This window comes from Acomys russatus, chromosome 24 (assembly GCF_903995435.1).
Source record: "Acomys russatus chromosome 24, mAcoRus1.1, whole genome shotgun sequence".
NCBI classification, from domain to species: domain Eukaryota; kingdom Metazoa; phylum Chordata; class Mammalia; order Rodentia; family Muridae; genus Acomys; species Acomys russatus.
The window spans coordinates 23,823,756-23,839,324 of NC_067160.1; the positions used below are offsets into that span (position 1 = coordinate 23,823,756).

The 15,569-nt window shown below is 39.2% G+C and overlaps 1 protein-coding gene across 1 annotated transcript in view; it reads left to right on the top strand.

Moving 5' to 3' along the window:
• Fap (fibroblast activation protein alpha) overlaps window positions 1–15,569 on the top strand; it is a 50,040-nt gene that overhangs the window by 12,808 nt on the left and 21,663 nt on the right. The window contains exons 7-12 of the mRNA XM_051167100.1: window positions 1,600–1,644; window positions 5,860–5,964; window positions 6,065–6,135; window positions 8,366–8,419; window positions 10,163–10,287; window positions 13,726–13,773. Coding sequence (XP_051023057.1) covers window positions 1,600–1,644; window positions 5,860–5,964; window positions 6,065–6,135; window positions 8,366–8,419; window positions 10,163–10,287; window positions 13,726–13,773 — 448 coding nt within the window. The remainder of the gene's footprint in view (window positions 1–1,599; window positions 1,645–5,859; window positions 5,965–6,064; window positions 6,136–8,365; window positions 8,420–10,162; window positions 10,288–13,725; window positions 13,774–15,569) is intronic.

A 15,569-nucleotide genomic window follows, 5' to 3' on the forward strand; every position in this document is an offset into this window, starting at 1 on the left:
ATATATATTCTATATTATAATTCCGGTCAGCTCATATATGTTACTTGTCTGTATGTTTTCAAGGGTATCTATCACTGGACAACCAGTATGCTTTTTTCCTGGGAAAGACTACCTTTCCAGCTCCCAGCTTTCCTGAGTTGCCTATAGTCCTTTGTGTAGGGGTGTGGCCTCATGGGCTTTTCCCCATCCACCTTGGCATGTCCATTGGTGTGCTTGTTGAGCTTGTTTGAGCAGTCATGTTGACCACCCCCATAGAAACCTTATGCTCTAGTTGGTGCATCTCCAAGGTAAGTCAACAACACTGTTGTAGGAGGAAATTCCAGTGTTCAGGTGGCTTACTATACTAGGAATTTATGGTTCATAGCAAGCCCGAGAAAAATGAAGCAATGTGTGGAGTGAGCCCTCTGCTCCATAATGTTGTTCAGAAACCCAGCTGATGGCATTTCTGTTGTCTTAATGTGTGGTTCTAAGTCACAAACATTCAACTAGAGCAAGAAGAAAAGGATTGGGGGGGGCTTGTCTGTGTGAGGTGTTTTTATGGGAAGGGCTACAAACAGCTTGTTTCTTTCTCCTCACACAGTTTCTAAACCTTATCACATGACTACGTCCCACTGCAAGGGAAGCCGGGAAATGTAGCTCAGGTACAGGAAGACAGCCCCACACCAAGTGTAGCTTCTGGTTCTTTCACAACTGTCTACTTAACTCCACTCCTATCCTCCAGGCATTCTTTATTCATAGCAGAGGTTTCCAGAACTATTTGTCCATAATTCTTAAAATTATTTCTGATTATCTGAGCTTCTAATATATCCTTTATTCTATCTCCACTACTATAGCCTTGCTCTGAGTCTTTATCAGTGTTTCCTAAACATTAGCATTCTAGGCTGTACTGTCATCGCATTCCATCTTACCCACTACCGAATTCACATTGTCTCTCATGTTTATAATTACGTTCTTTGCATTTGGAAAGTGAAGTTCTTCAACAAATTTGCCCACAGATGTGCCAAATTCCTGGATGGCATAGATGTTTCTCCAAGCTCTTGCTTTATCTATGCTTCCTGCTCTTCCAAATTCCCCATGGCCACTTTCCTACACATCTACTCCAGATATTACAATAGTCCGTCCACCTATTAATTCAACACAAGACATAGTCTAGAAAAAAAAAAGGGACCATTTACATTTTATGATTTCTAAATATTTATTTAAGATGTGATGTCTTTGCATCTTGCTAAAAACTTTCAAATATAAATGATTAAGTTTTGAACTACTCCATAAGAAAAAAAAGAAGAAAAAAAAGGCACAACCTCTGCACTGCACATCATGTGCTTCGTTTGTGCCATACTTCCACAGATGTGTGACAATTCCAAGACCTGCTACATGGAAGAGTTAAGAAAAAAAATTCTGAAATTAGGTTCAGCTCTGATTTGTCCATATAGACTCATTGGCACTGATCTGAAATAACTTTAATAACTCTCTCTCCTGAAATGGAGGCTGAGCTGCAGGACACCCTGGTCAGGCAGATTAACCGCTCAAAATGTCCAATTGATACTTCTGAAAAGCTGCTCATTTTATGCTTTAATATGTCCTTTCTTTGTATTTTAGACCCAGGAGCATATAGAAGAAAGTACAACAGGATGGGCTGGTGGAGTATGATTTTCCTATCTTTTCCTTTATCTTAATGGCACCCAATATATTCAGTGAACTGAATTTTACACCGTGTATGCATTCCACCTTGTAGGTTATGCCTAAGTATCAAACAGGGAAATGTGTTTCATTATGATTTCTGACTCTGTGTCTGGAGGCTTTTGACAGAGTTATTTAATGATATACAAGGCTTGTTTAGTGTAAAAAACACAATCATCTTTAAAGGAAATCAATTACATATTTTATTCTATATTAACTAATGCAAAACAAGCAAAACTAAGTGAACGGTATATGGACGCTGTCCCATATCACAGCGGTCGCATCCAGCAAGCAATGCATCAGGGTGACTACTGTGCCGAGACTTAGACAAGGACGTGAAAAGGGAAGCATGTGTCTTAGTTTTAATCTTTGGAAATGTATTTAGTAGTGAAACTTCTAAATTCCAGAAGAGGAACTATCAACAACTCTTCATAGTGAAAACTTTTGGGGATAAGTTCTCATCTTCTGAAGGTACCTGCTTAGTGGGCTAGCTTTCCTAGCTAGTAGAAATTAAATTAACCTGGAAAAACCTAGATATGTGTGCATGATTCTTACATTCATTCAGGCAACGTGTGTGTGAGTGTGTGTGTGTGTGAGTGAGTGTGTGTGTGAGTGTGTGTGTTTCTTGGGATCAACAAATGTCCCATATGTTAGGCAAGTGCCATACCATAAGCTGTATCCCCAGTCTTTGTTCAGTGAATATTTATTGTGTCTTTAGAGAAATTAAAAGGCTACTCATACTAGTAAATATTAAATGGTAAATTTTAAAAGTGTTTTCTTTAGAATTTATCCAAGAGACATGAACTGTAAAAGACACAAGAAGTTAACTAGAAATATTTGTCCTGTGAGAATATAGAAAATAAAAGAGCATACATTTTAGTTCTTTACATTTAGAAATAAGCTCTGAAATCATAATGCTTAGATACAATTACAAGAAAGCTGTGACCAGCTAATTAAGCAATGCTCCACATCTCTTTTGCCTGTCACTAAAAACTCTTGAGTAAAAAGAAAGCATAAATTTTGTCCTTGGAACCTGAAAGCCTGTACTTTTGTCTAACTGTTAGTTCAATTTATTCACCGTCTTTCCCCTTTAGTGAGGATAGCAAACTACAACACTGTGATAAGTAACCTTACTTTCTACATAAGATTTTTTTAATGGCTTTGCACTTCACACAGAGATAAGCAATTTATCAGAAAGCTCTAAGCATGATAAAGAAGCCAGCACAAGGCCATGTTAAAACAGAGGTCACTGCAGCTTAGTGTCTTATCTAGTGTCCAGGTGTGACTTGCTGCAAGAAGCACTGAACTCAGAATGCGTTATGACCCTAGCTCTGACAGCATGAAAGCGGAAATATTTCACACCCTCTTTACCTGACCTAAGTTACCTGCTCATCGGAAGCAACTGTCTTCCATGTGCGCAGAGGAAGGGAGGAGATAATAGCCTTTGCCCAGCAGAAAGAGTCTTCCTGGTTGCCTGGTCCTAATATCTTAAAACAGAAGTCTGCCCTGTTAATTTTTTTGCTTTCAGTCCAAATGAAATTGTAAGCTTTACTCAGAATACAATCTTTTGAAAAGTCACTTGAGTAGCTCACTAGGTATGTGCAGAATAACTTTTTACTAAGTTACATAAAAATATTCTGTGACTTGGATTCCATTTTAGTAACTAAGACAAGGCAGAACCAATCGCCTCTCACATTACAAAGTTTGAGGGAGGAAAGAAGGTACTTGTAAGTAATTCTGCCATGACTTGATTGAGAGAGAGCACAACTTTCTGAAATGAAAGAAAAACTCTGTCAAAGGCCTATATTAGTGCAATGCAAATTATTTTTCTGTTTCCTAAGCCTTTGATCCAATTAAAGTAATTGGTCTCGAGATGCAAAATCCTACAAAGTGGATCTTTTGATGGATAATGCTTATGAAGATATAAGCAGAAAGCAGTCTCAGAATGCTCAATTTTCGGTTGTTACAAATTTATCAAAAGACAAACCAGACACGACATTTAGCAGAACTTACTTGAGCAGGGATTTATCTGTGGATGAGGCAGTCTCCAGGACATGGAATCCTTTCCTGTGTCTCTCCATGTTTCTTTGTGTCTTCTTTCTTATTGGGACTCTGGTCCTTAGCTCTAGAGCTAACACTGCTCTAATAGGAGCACATCTTTGATTTTTTTTTAATCATAGTTACATCTGTAAAGCTTACATTCAGACAGAAATGAATGTTGAGAAATATTAGTTACCCAGTAAAGATATAAGGAATACATTGTATTTTTAACAACACAGCATCACAATATAAGAGATATAGCTTTATCAAAAAAATAATCCAGCATCAGATCACACACAAGTGTGATCATTAATTAAGTCTATAGCAATTCTCCCTACTACCTCTTTGCTCAGAAATTGATTTAAAAAAAAAATACTGAGAAAGGACAAATGTTTGTATCTAGAAGATACTGGTACATGGGTTGATGTTTATTGAACACCTTGGCCTACTGTTCCATGGACTTAAACCAGATAGAGAGGCCAGGTTTTAAGTTATTCCTATGTCTCTGCTTTCATGAGATTTTTTTCAAGAAGGTATCATCATTTCACTAGAGGACAACCTGTAAAAATAGGCATAAAGGTAGAACAAGCCGGGCATGCTGGCGCACACCTTTAATCCCAGCACTCCGGAGGCAGAGGCAGGCAGATCGCTGTGAGTTGGAGGCCAGCCAGGTCTACACAGAGAGTCCAGGACAGCCACGGCTAACACAGAGAGATCCTGTCTCAAAAAACAAACCAAAGAAAATGGTACAGCAAATCAATTTTTTAAACAATGGGAGACCCATGACACTATTAATAGAGCAAGTCAAATGTGCACAATAGGAGACACAGGACACTATTAGTGAAAAGTTGGTATGAGGCACTTTTAGAATTTCAGTTGTCTGCACTATTCATGGTATTGAGTTGCCATTGATAGCTCCAGCTCCAATGCAATTAGGTAGCTCCAAGCAGTATACAAAGCCATTCTGTTTTCTGAGCTCGGAGCTAAGATCACGCTGCTTTTTTGTTTGTTTGTTTGTTTTTGTTTTGTTTTGTTTTGTTTTACCAACACAGGAGATGCTTTATAATAATGACAATGCCAAAGTCCAGACTGCAACCATATCTCTGGGTACAAAAATCAGAATTTGAATACACAGCACACAGAAAACAGCATCGAACACTTTATCTTAAACTCACTTTTCTTTCTTCATAAAGAAACACCATCTTCATCACCTGGATCACCCTACTTAAGCAGGCTTCATGGTTCCTCTCAAGTATAATAGCCCTGTCCCATTACCAAAATCTATGGCTTCTAGACCGGACTATTTGGATCTTTCAAATGTCTTTGTTAAATTATTGATATTAGGAACTTAGCGTTAGAAAACTAAAAAATTAAAAGTACTGTAAACTTTAGTGAGAATTATACTCTTGGGGCTGGACAGATGGCTCAACGGTTAAGAGCACTGACTGCTCTTCCAGGGGATCTGGGTTCAATTCCCAACACACATATGGTGGCTCAGTATTGACTGTAACTCCAGTTTCAGGTACCTTGACACCCTCACACATATATACATGCAAAGAAAAAAAACCCACCAATGCACATAAAAAATAAAGTAATAAATAAACTGTTAAAAAAATTGCCAGGTGCAATCCCAGGAGTCTGGTAGGCAGAAGCAAGCATATTTCTGTGAGTTCCAGGCCAGCCTGGTGTACAAAGCCTGTCTAGGGGCAGCCAAGGATACACAGAGATACCCTGTCTAGAAAAATCCAATAAATAAATAATAAAATTTAAAATATTTATGCTTTTATTAAATGCCTCGTTTTGAAGCCTGGCTTGATTAAATACCAGCATTTGCTTGTTTTCATTGAACTCAACTCCAAACCACATCATCTCAGAACAGGGATTTGTTAAAGTAGATGCACAGCTGGGGATTGCGGGAGCGGGTGGCGTGTACAGTAGCAAAAGAGCAGCAGTTGGCACACACAGAGCCCACGAGAATCACTGAAAAGCTGCCATGTGAAAACCTGGGATTTCAGATGTGAGTGGCCGGTGATAGGAGAGGTGAGGCACTAGGATTCTGAGCCATGCATGGTTTAAAAAACAGTCTAAGTCTTTAGTTCAGTTTGTCTTTTGAATATAACCTCTACTCATTTCTTTCAGTTCTTTATTTCAACGCCAGCTTTCAGCCAGGATGCCATTTCATACTACAAAATATTTAGCGACAAGGGTGGTTACAAACATATTCACTATATCAAAGACACTGTGGTACGTTCCTTCCAAGATTTCTCTCCTCAGAGATCATTCACTTGAGGTTTTGCTCAAGTAGCGTTCAGCTTCACACAACATAATGTTTGTCTTTTTATAGGAAAATGCTATTCAAATTACAAGTGGCAAGTGGGAGGCCATATATATATTCAGAGTAACACAGGATTCACTGTAAGTATCGCATGCAACATGATGCACCATTCAGGTTTTAATTGACACCAACCAAAGGATGTACAAATGATGGACTGCACTGTCTACTCAGATAACCGAAGGAGCATTCTATTGCTCTCTTCAGTTACCTTCAAACAGCTATGATTTCATTAGGAGTGCCCATTCTTTAATAGATAGTCCACAAGATTTCCTTTTGGAAAGAATTTCTATTAGACAGATAACAATTGGTTCTAAAGGTTGATTTTATTCTTCAATACTTAAAGCAATGAACGTGCTTCAAAGAGCCATAGAAGGTAGCCCACACACATGGAGACTCCTCCGTAGTGGTACAGTGCTATCTGGGTTTCATGGTATTTGTACAAGCCATCAGTTATTGAGGATCTACTGCCTACCAGATACCGTAAGGTAGGAATTATGGCTCCAAGTCTGTAGATGAGAAGACAGATGCTCTGTGCATGTAATTGATGTGCTTAAAGTCTGTTTATTTAGTGGAAGATGAGACCAGAACTAAAGTTTTATTAATTTATTCATATTACATCTCAACTGTTATCCCATCCCTTGTATCCTCCCATTCTTCCCTCCCTCCCATTTTTCCTTTACTCCACGCCCCCATGAATTCTTAAAGTTCCTTCCTTTTGGTCCATCCTACACAGTGTCTCATAAAGCTGTCTTGGAATAGTCATTCATGATGTATTTAACTAATTAGAGGCCCCTGTTTTTTAGGGGTTTTTTGTTTGTTTGTTTGTTTGTTGTCTGTCACTTCTACTGCTGTGTAAATTAGGGATATTCCCTCAATACTCATAATCTGAGTGCCATTTTGGGGAGCAAAGGAGCAGAATCATTAGTCTAATGTTACCATATAGACAGTCTTAGAAACATATTGCCTATAAAATTATTTGAATGGGAGCCAAAGGAGTTTGGTCCTTACATGGAGCAGCCATAGAATTGACTTGAGTCGGGGAAGTGATGAGATTAAAATGAATAGGAGATAAATTTCAGTCATAATAGGCTTAGGAGGGGGAAAAATCTAAAGGCTTGTACATCCTGCTGTGGTTGTAATGATGGCCAGGGTGGGGTGATGACGGCGAGCTGTGGACTTGTGTGTCCTCGGCACAAAGCCCGACATAGGAGGGGTTCCGTTCCTATTACTTAAGTGAAAGAAAGGAAAAGGTAGATGTTTGGGAAAGACGGGGGTGGGATAATTATTATTATCTGTGAGGGAGAGGAGAGAGGCAAATGGGAAAGTGGACCAGGCTGCAAACGGTAGAGGAGAAGGCAGCGCTGGAAACTGACAGCCCGGGCAAGCTGCAAGGGGCCATTGGGAAGAGACTGAGCAGTTAATTCACACACTGTTTGAAAGGATGTGGAGAAGGCAAGTGAAAGTGATGACTGGAGTCCTATGACACTAGTACAGATATAAATAAAGCAGACACACGCAGGTTGGGGATGTGAGTTTCATACTGGAAATGTCTCGTGCTGTCTCCTTCTTTAAGGAAGTTGTTTATGTGACTGAGGATTCCTGGACCACTAGGCTCTCCTGAGAATTAAAACAAACCTTGTTTACTCTGAATTTTTCACACTCTATTATGCTCTTCTTGAGGGAGGGAAAAAAGACAGCTGCTTTGAGATATTCAGATAAATTCACAGAGGAATGGAAGCTATGTCACCAAACTGGATTTTCCACTTTATAGTATATTAAGGCAGAAAGGAGCCTGCACCTTGGCAGTCAGGGAGCAGGTTTGCTCTCCTGTCATTTTTGTTTTGCAGCTTGGTGAATTAACATGGCCTATGGTATGTTCAGATCAGCCAGTTCAGATGAGTTTCCTGGCATGCCAAGTTTATCTACTACTGAGAGTTTAGAATAAAATAAAAATGTGTTCATAGTCACAGACAAAGTAAATAATGTAGTTCTGGGAGACAAGTAAACATAATGGAAAATGAAAGGTATAATATTAGTTTAAATAGGTCATTCTTCATGGCTAATATTTAATGAGTCAGAACAGGATATGTTGATCATAAAAATAGGATTCACGTCAGTTTTACCTTTCTCTGATGATCTGTACGTTACAGTAAATGTCCCAATACAATTATGCATAGCACTGATTCCTATACACAAGTATCAATTGTTTCATTGAATGGATGTGGGTTTGCTCATGTTACTTATTAATATCTGTGACAGTGCTTTTGCAATTTAATCATTAATACTTAATATTTTATAAATTCATTTTAGGTTTTACTCTAGCAATGAATTTGAAGGTTACCCTGGAAGAAGAAACATCTACAGGTAACTTAGACCAATTCAACATAGTGTTGATTGACAGAGACACTTGAGTAAAATTGAATCATAGCCCTAGCTATATGTAGAATTCTTTTTCTCAGTGTGGAATGTCATAAAATCCACCTATAAGTTGGGATAAATAATTCAGAAAATGACATACACAACATAAGTATGAAATCATATGCTCCCAAAATATGAGCCAACTTAAAATATTTTCTTTTGAAAAGAATAAAGTAGAAAATTCTAATGATGATCTAAATAACATTTTTACATTAATTATAGATACTTCAAAAGTTTGGAATTAATTCAGGACTTTTATTTACTAATGCACATTTTATTCATTGAGCACTAGCTATGTGTCACACTATTTGGCTCTTGCAGTGTGATCTTCACTATGGATCACTTCGCTACAGCCATTTCCATCCCTCCATTGGTTATTAAAGTTCAATCCAGTTGTCCTGTTGATGGGTGGAGTAATAACCAAAAGACTCCTTTCTGTGTATAGAAATAGAAATAGCTGCTAACATTGCTGGTGCTCTGCTATAAATCAAATAACTTAACCGATTTCTACCTGTAATTTAATTTAATTTTAACAATCCTATGTGGTATATAATATTATTTGGTTTGAATTGTGAACATGGGTATGCTGTCCTCTGAGCCCTCACTGTTAATTCTCTTCTGTACATTTCCAAGCTTACACAAAAATTTAAGCATGAAACCTGTAAGAGGGAATAACAGGAGAACAACAGCACACCCTCTTACTCACCATACTCCCCTGTTCACACCTGGATACACACTTACTTTCAGTTGGGGATCCTCCTTCTCTGGAGACAACCATGTCTCTAGACCCCCTGTTAATTTTCAGGGCTATCTCAGGGAGCAGGAAGAGAAAGACTTAGGAGGTGGCAAAGCTCACCCTGGTAGCCAGAATAGACTTGGACACTGCCTGACCCTTGGCAGCACAACACCCAGTATTCCCTGAAGGGGAATCAGATGCAGTGTTTGGCGAGAGGCCCAGAAGCCTGTGGTTTATTAAAACTACTTACTCCATTCCAGGACCACACAAGGGCTCTGCTCATGTGAGTGTAGGGGCATGGAGGATGGAAAGGTGCAGCTTGGCCTATGTGGGATGGAGAAGGCAATGTGCCCACATGGAGCTCCTAAAAGCCCACATGTCCTGTTGGGAGGATAAAAGGTACAAGAGATAAACAGAATGTAGCTTCTTATTTCTAGGTGGCTCGTTACTAAAGTCCTCTTCCTGATATAGAAAAGAAGAGAGACCCTTTCTTGGTAATGCTGCCAGGTTTCCTTGTATGTTTTGATGTACAGTAGAAGAGAGAGACACACACAGAGAGAGACAGAGACGGAGACAGAGAGAGACAGAAACAGAATAGAGACACAGAGACAAAGACACAGACTACACAGAGTACTTCCAACTACTTCAGAAGCATTTAGTGGCTATGAAAAGTGACTACCTCACTCCCATAGTGAATGCTCGATAGCTCTTCCATTTTGGGAAAACCACAGAGGGCTTCTCCCTCAAAGCTTGTGCCTATTCAGGCAAAAATGGATCAAAAACCAAGCTACATCAAAACACTGTGATTCCCCTCTACTTTAAATGATATTGGCAACAGAAAAATAGAGTGGGTTTGATGTCAATATGTAAATTAGTCACTTTACATGGAGTAGTACATTTTGATAAATACAATCTCAAAATTTCAGCTTAGCTTTATTTTCATTTCCCTCTAGAATTAGCATTGGAAACTCTCCTCTGAGCAAGAAGTGTGTTACTTGCCATCTAAGGAGAGAAAGGTGCCAATATTACACAGCAAGTTTCAGCTACAATGCCAAGTACTATGCACTCATCTGCTATGGTAGGTGACGGACCTAACAGAAGCATCGCCATCCCTGTAGCTGTAATCATCCTTGTCACTCCATCTGATGACTTCCTTTTTGTGAACCTGTTATATATAAGAATCTTATCGAGTATCCAAGATTTGTGGAATGAAAATAATAGGAAGGTGTTATCATTCTTTGTTTTTTGGGATTTTTTTTTTTTTTTTTTTTTTTTTTTTTTTTTTTTTTTGCATTTGAGGAAACTGAGTAACCAGCTAAGGTGCGGACCTCTGTTAGGTAATAGCAATAGTCAGGACTAAAGTAAGAGTGAGCGGCCTCTAATCCCCATCACTACGATGTTGCATGCAGACACCATCTATCAGATAGGCCCAGAAGGAGAAATGTCAAAACAGAAGTGTTCTCTCTGATAAAGCAGTTGTTCTGTTTTGGCTTCATTCATTGGAAAAGTATCAAAGAGCAATGGCCCAAAAACCCAAGGTCCGTGCAATGAAGCCAAATTATTATTCCAGTTATAGTTTCAATGAAGGCAGAAAATAAATCTTTGTCACCTGATCTTTCTTAAAAAATGGGAAGACATTCTGAGTAATTCATTTAAATATTAGCAAATGAACCATTGTAGCACAACACAAAAACATTTTCTGGTTGCTTAGACCATGGTTACAATTCACAAGTAATCTGTTATCTAGATTAGCTGACTGACTACATGCACAGCATGTTTTCGTGAATAAGGAGCAAGAAACATGGGCTAAGAAATATTACAAACCAATGAAATAAATGACTACTGGGGGCTTAATAGAAGCATTACTTCTATAATTGCTGCCTTCTCACCCTAACTAAGCCCAGTTTAAGGGTATGGATAGGACATTTGACAGGAAATTTAACAAAGGCCACACCATCCTCCTGTTTGTGATATCAATGACTCCTGTGTGGGTAGGTGACAGGGAACAATGGGAACTTTTATCACCTGATATCTCTACTCAGAGGCAGAGGCCTCCTGTGGGTTTCCTGTAAAATGAACAAGAACTAAGGCCATCACATGCCATTTCCCTTAACCCAATTACCTGGCTTTAGAACCCATGCCCCTCGCTCATTTAACTATGTAGACAAATAAGCATTTTAACCTGAATGCACCCTTCAAGATGGCATAAGATGTCAGTTTGAAATAACACTTCCATAAAATGTTTGGTCAGTGGCATCTTTGAAATGTCAAGAGATTGTTGTTCATGGCCATATGTGCTGATTGTGATTATGGCATTTAAAGGTAAACAGTAAATGTCCCTCTCAAGTTATATGCAACATTTTCCATCCCAAACTCTATATTTATGTAACATGTATCAAAGCTTACATGTCAAGCACACAGCATCCTTGATCTAAGGATGCTGGGACATCTGTTTCTCTCTCTCTCTCTCTCTCTCTCTCTCTCTCTCTCTCTCTCTCTCTCTCTCTCTCTCTCTCTCTCTCTCTCTCTCTCTCTCTCTCTCTCTCTCCTGGAAGGCTGGGTGGGGCTGATCTCTTTAGTCATTCTATTTAACAATAAGAGGGGTGTGTGATGCAATACACACAGGCATAGTGGAGCATCAAAAGAATTACTGACTTCTGAAACCTTGATTAACATAGTTGCTTCTTGCTGTTTCCTTTTGCTGTTGATAAAGGCACCAGTGTCACATTAACATGTATGTACTGTATTGCTATACACTCTATGTTTGAATAACATCTCAGCTCACTGGAAAGCATGCTAGCACATTTTATATCGCGTCTCTCTCGTACCTCCTCGAGCCTAAATGTTCACTGCAGTATAGATAAGGAACCAAAGACTAAGCCCTTGTCAAAAGTTGGTGGAAGAGTCCTTTCTAGAACTTGAGTCGCCTGACTTTTCTACCACTCACTCTTCCTCGGCAGTATGGTAATTTCCCATTTAGCAAAAAATATACTGTGTGGGAAGCATCACATCGTCTGGTGTTTTTGAAGCTCCAGTAAAATGAGTCACTGCGCCATCATAGGAAAAACCTTGAAATCTTTCTCTTTAGGGCTAAGAGTAACGCTTCATTATGTAACTTTCAAACTCTCCAAAGGGCTGCTGAGCCCTGGAAGACAAGATTAATGCAGATGAAGTCATATCAGTAATGTGGACAGAACAGGACAGGACAAAATAGGAATTTCAGGCATTGATGCCATGTCTCTGGGGCCATGTCCTCATCCTGCTGTGTCATGAGCAGCCTGTCGTTGGTTCGTGTCTCCGTTTGAGATTAAAAAGAAATGCAGGTTTGCACTACTAGAAACAGATGCCCGTGAAAATTCCATATGATGGGTGCTAATAGATTAAAGCTTAGAGATTTAACTTGCCTTGTTTCCTTAGATCCTGGCCCAAAATGTAATATACGTGCCTGTCACTTTTGAAAACTTTGAAGAATCACTGAGTCTCAGGACCCCCCCCCCCTCGAGTGTCACAGACAGGCTGCTGGGTTTCGAGAAAGCCAAATAAAAAATCTCTTTTTTTTCTATTCTCAAGTCATACTAATTAGTAAGGCAGGAAATAAAATTATTAGCTTTATTATTTATAAAGACTAGTTGGGAAATGTGATGGAGGGAAGGTGTGTGCCTTCCAACGTTGTACCCCACAATCACAGTTTTACAAACATGCATACCCTTGGTTAGTGACAAGATTCACCCATGGACCTTGGCACTTATGGCTTTAAGGAACAAACAGAAAGGTGTTTTCCATAGGGAGAAGGATGCCAGGGGCAGGCTAGGGGGCCTCATTCATAAACAGCTCTCTTTGGAAGTCAGAGAGGCCTCTCTTTTGCTTTTTTGAGCCAAAGACATTTTCTACCTCGAGGGGCTCCCTGAGGCCTACACTTCCTCATGATTCCATCCTTCCTTTTTTAAACCCTCAAGTAATATCTCAATACCACCCTTCGTCCTGCCATAAATAACCTACCCTCCAAAACGTGACCTAAAATAGCATATTAGAAAAAGAATCATTGTATAAAAATGTATTTGTTCATGTCATTATCACAAGGATAAAAGATGTTAGCTTTTACCCACCAAAACAAACTGAACAGTCAACAAATGAGATGCAATCTAGGTACTGACTAAGGTTACATAACAATATATATATAGCTAAAACTTGCCCAGTGCAGTGTAACAGCTTCGCAGAAGGCCAATTGCAGCTTCTAAGGTCTCTCTGTGTAATTAATCAGGTTTTTAACTACTGAGGCTCGCTCCAGCAAAAGCCACAGCATAGGTAAGGCTTCTCTCATTGGGCGTTGACCTGATGTGTGTGGTTTCAGTGTTACTTAAGATGCTTGCTTCTTTATGGTGAAAATACAGAAGTCACTGAAGGGGTCAAGGTGTGCTTGTGCTTGACACTAGTCTTTAATATACGAGCAGTCCTGGCTGGAAGCGGAATGTCATTTTTGACAACAGTCACACTTTTGTTTCCATTCTGTACACAGGCCCTGGCCTCCCCATCTCCACCCTCCATGATGGCAGCACAGACCAAGGTACGATCTTGCATCTAAAGACATCCTGACTTCTCTATCATGAGCCCTTTCATAGGCTAGGGTAGTTGGCCCACCCTGACAAGACAAACTGTAATGGCGTGCCATTATCATAAAGCTTAGGATTCCCTAGAGTCAGATCTTGCTTCATTTAAATCTCATCACATGAAGCTGAGTGCTTTTTGGCTGTGGGGATGTGACATAATAGAAACGACACCATAGAGATTAATTCTTTCTTCTACCTGGCCTTCTAAAACCATAGGAGGTTAGAATGAGAAAGAAAGTATATTCTTATATCTTTTTTTCTCCTTTAAAAAAATCTGCTTTTCAAGGAGAATTGTCTTTCCCTTCTAGTTGGATAGCTGGCTTTTTTTTTTTTTTTTTTTTTTTTTTTGGTATGGCCAAAAAAATTCTAGACATCACTGCTCCAATTCAGCTCAGAGCACAGGGTGATTGTTATCGCGCCAGGACTGTTGTTTGTTTTGCTCTGCGTTAACAGCTCTATCACATTGTTGCCATGTGTGAAAGCCCTGGAATTTGGGGACACTTCCCGCTTTTTGACTGCTGTCATCATAATTCTCCTCTACCTTGAATTTGTGAAAGTGATTAAAACGGTTCACAGCTCAAAGACATCCATTTTTGCTCTCAACTGAGTTATCGTCGTATGTAATTGTCTGATATTCTTCCTGCTGATTCTATACTATCCTCTGATTGGCTGTTAGACAACAGGAAAGGACTGGAGTTCCTGGAGAGCAGGGCGGTGTGGGACAAGGGGATGGTTCTTCCTTCAGCACTCCTGCCTGCAGCTGTCCCTGGACAGTCTTGTTGACAATCAGGACACTACTTGGGGAATAGTTTTGTGCCAGTTTAATTGCTCAAGAATAGGTGAAAATGAAGTCATGAGGAAAAGGCCAGGAGCTCTGAGCAGGGCAGGGATTAAAAGGTAGGACAGGACATTTAGTTTCATTTTAAAGTTACTTTTACCTTGTATCTAGTAATGAAATGCTTTGATGAAAAATAGGTTAAATTTTTTAACAAGGCACATTCAATATTCAGAGAACAACATTTAAAACCGATACTATTTTCAAGTCCTGAAGGTTTTGTTTTAATGGAAATCTGTATAGATATTTAAAGTTCATTTTATCATCACTGTAAAATATAACTCAACTTCCTTTCCTCTATAACATAAATTTCTATATGCTAGCAATTTTTCTTGATGTACTTGTTATATCCCAGGCAGATACTAATCTTTTTAATGTTCTTCAAGTTTTATTACACCACTCTCCATATATATCATATATATTTTTATATCTTCTAATTCAAGAAATGACTCAAATTCTTTTAAAGAACAGATCCACCAACTTGTCTAATGAAACAGCGTTCTCTTACACTGTATTTGTTATTTTTCTTGCTGTTACAGCCAAATCCCTGATAAGAAGTAGCTTGAGAGTACACAGGTAGCTGTGGTTAGAAGGCATGGTGGCAGGACCCTGAGGCAGGTGGTCACATTATACCTGCAGTCAGGGAGCAGAGAAAAGACAGGAATGCAGCAGGGCTAGACCAACGTCTCAGTGACTCACTTCTTCTAGAAAGCCTCTACCTCCTAAACAACCTTTTAAAACAGAGCAACTAACTGGAAAGCAAGTGTTAAAACATGAGCCTACAGGGAAACATCTCATATTCAACCCACATCATATGCTTATCACAAATATAATCAGGGAGTCTGGTCAGGTAGAACTTGAACTGTGCTTTGGAATCTGTACTTTTGATAAACACCTAGCTACTATTTTATAGCAGAT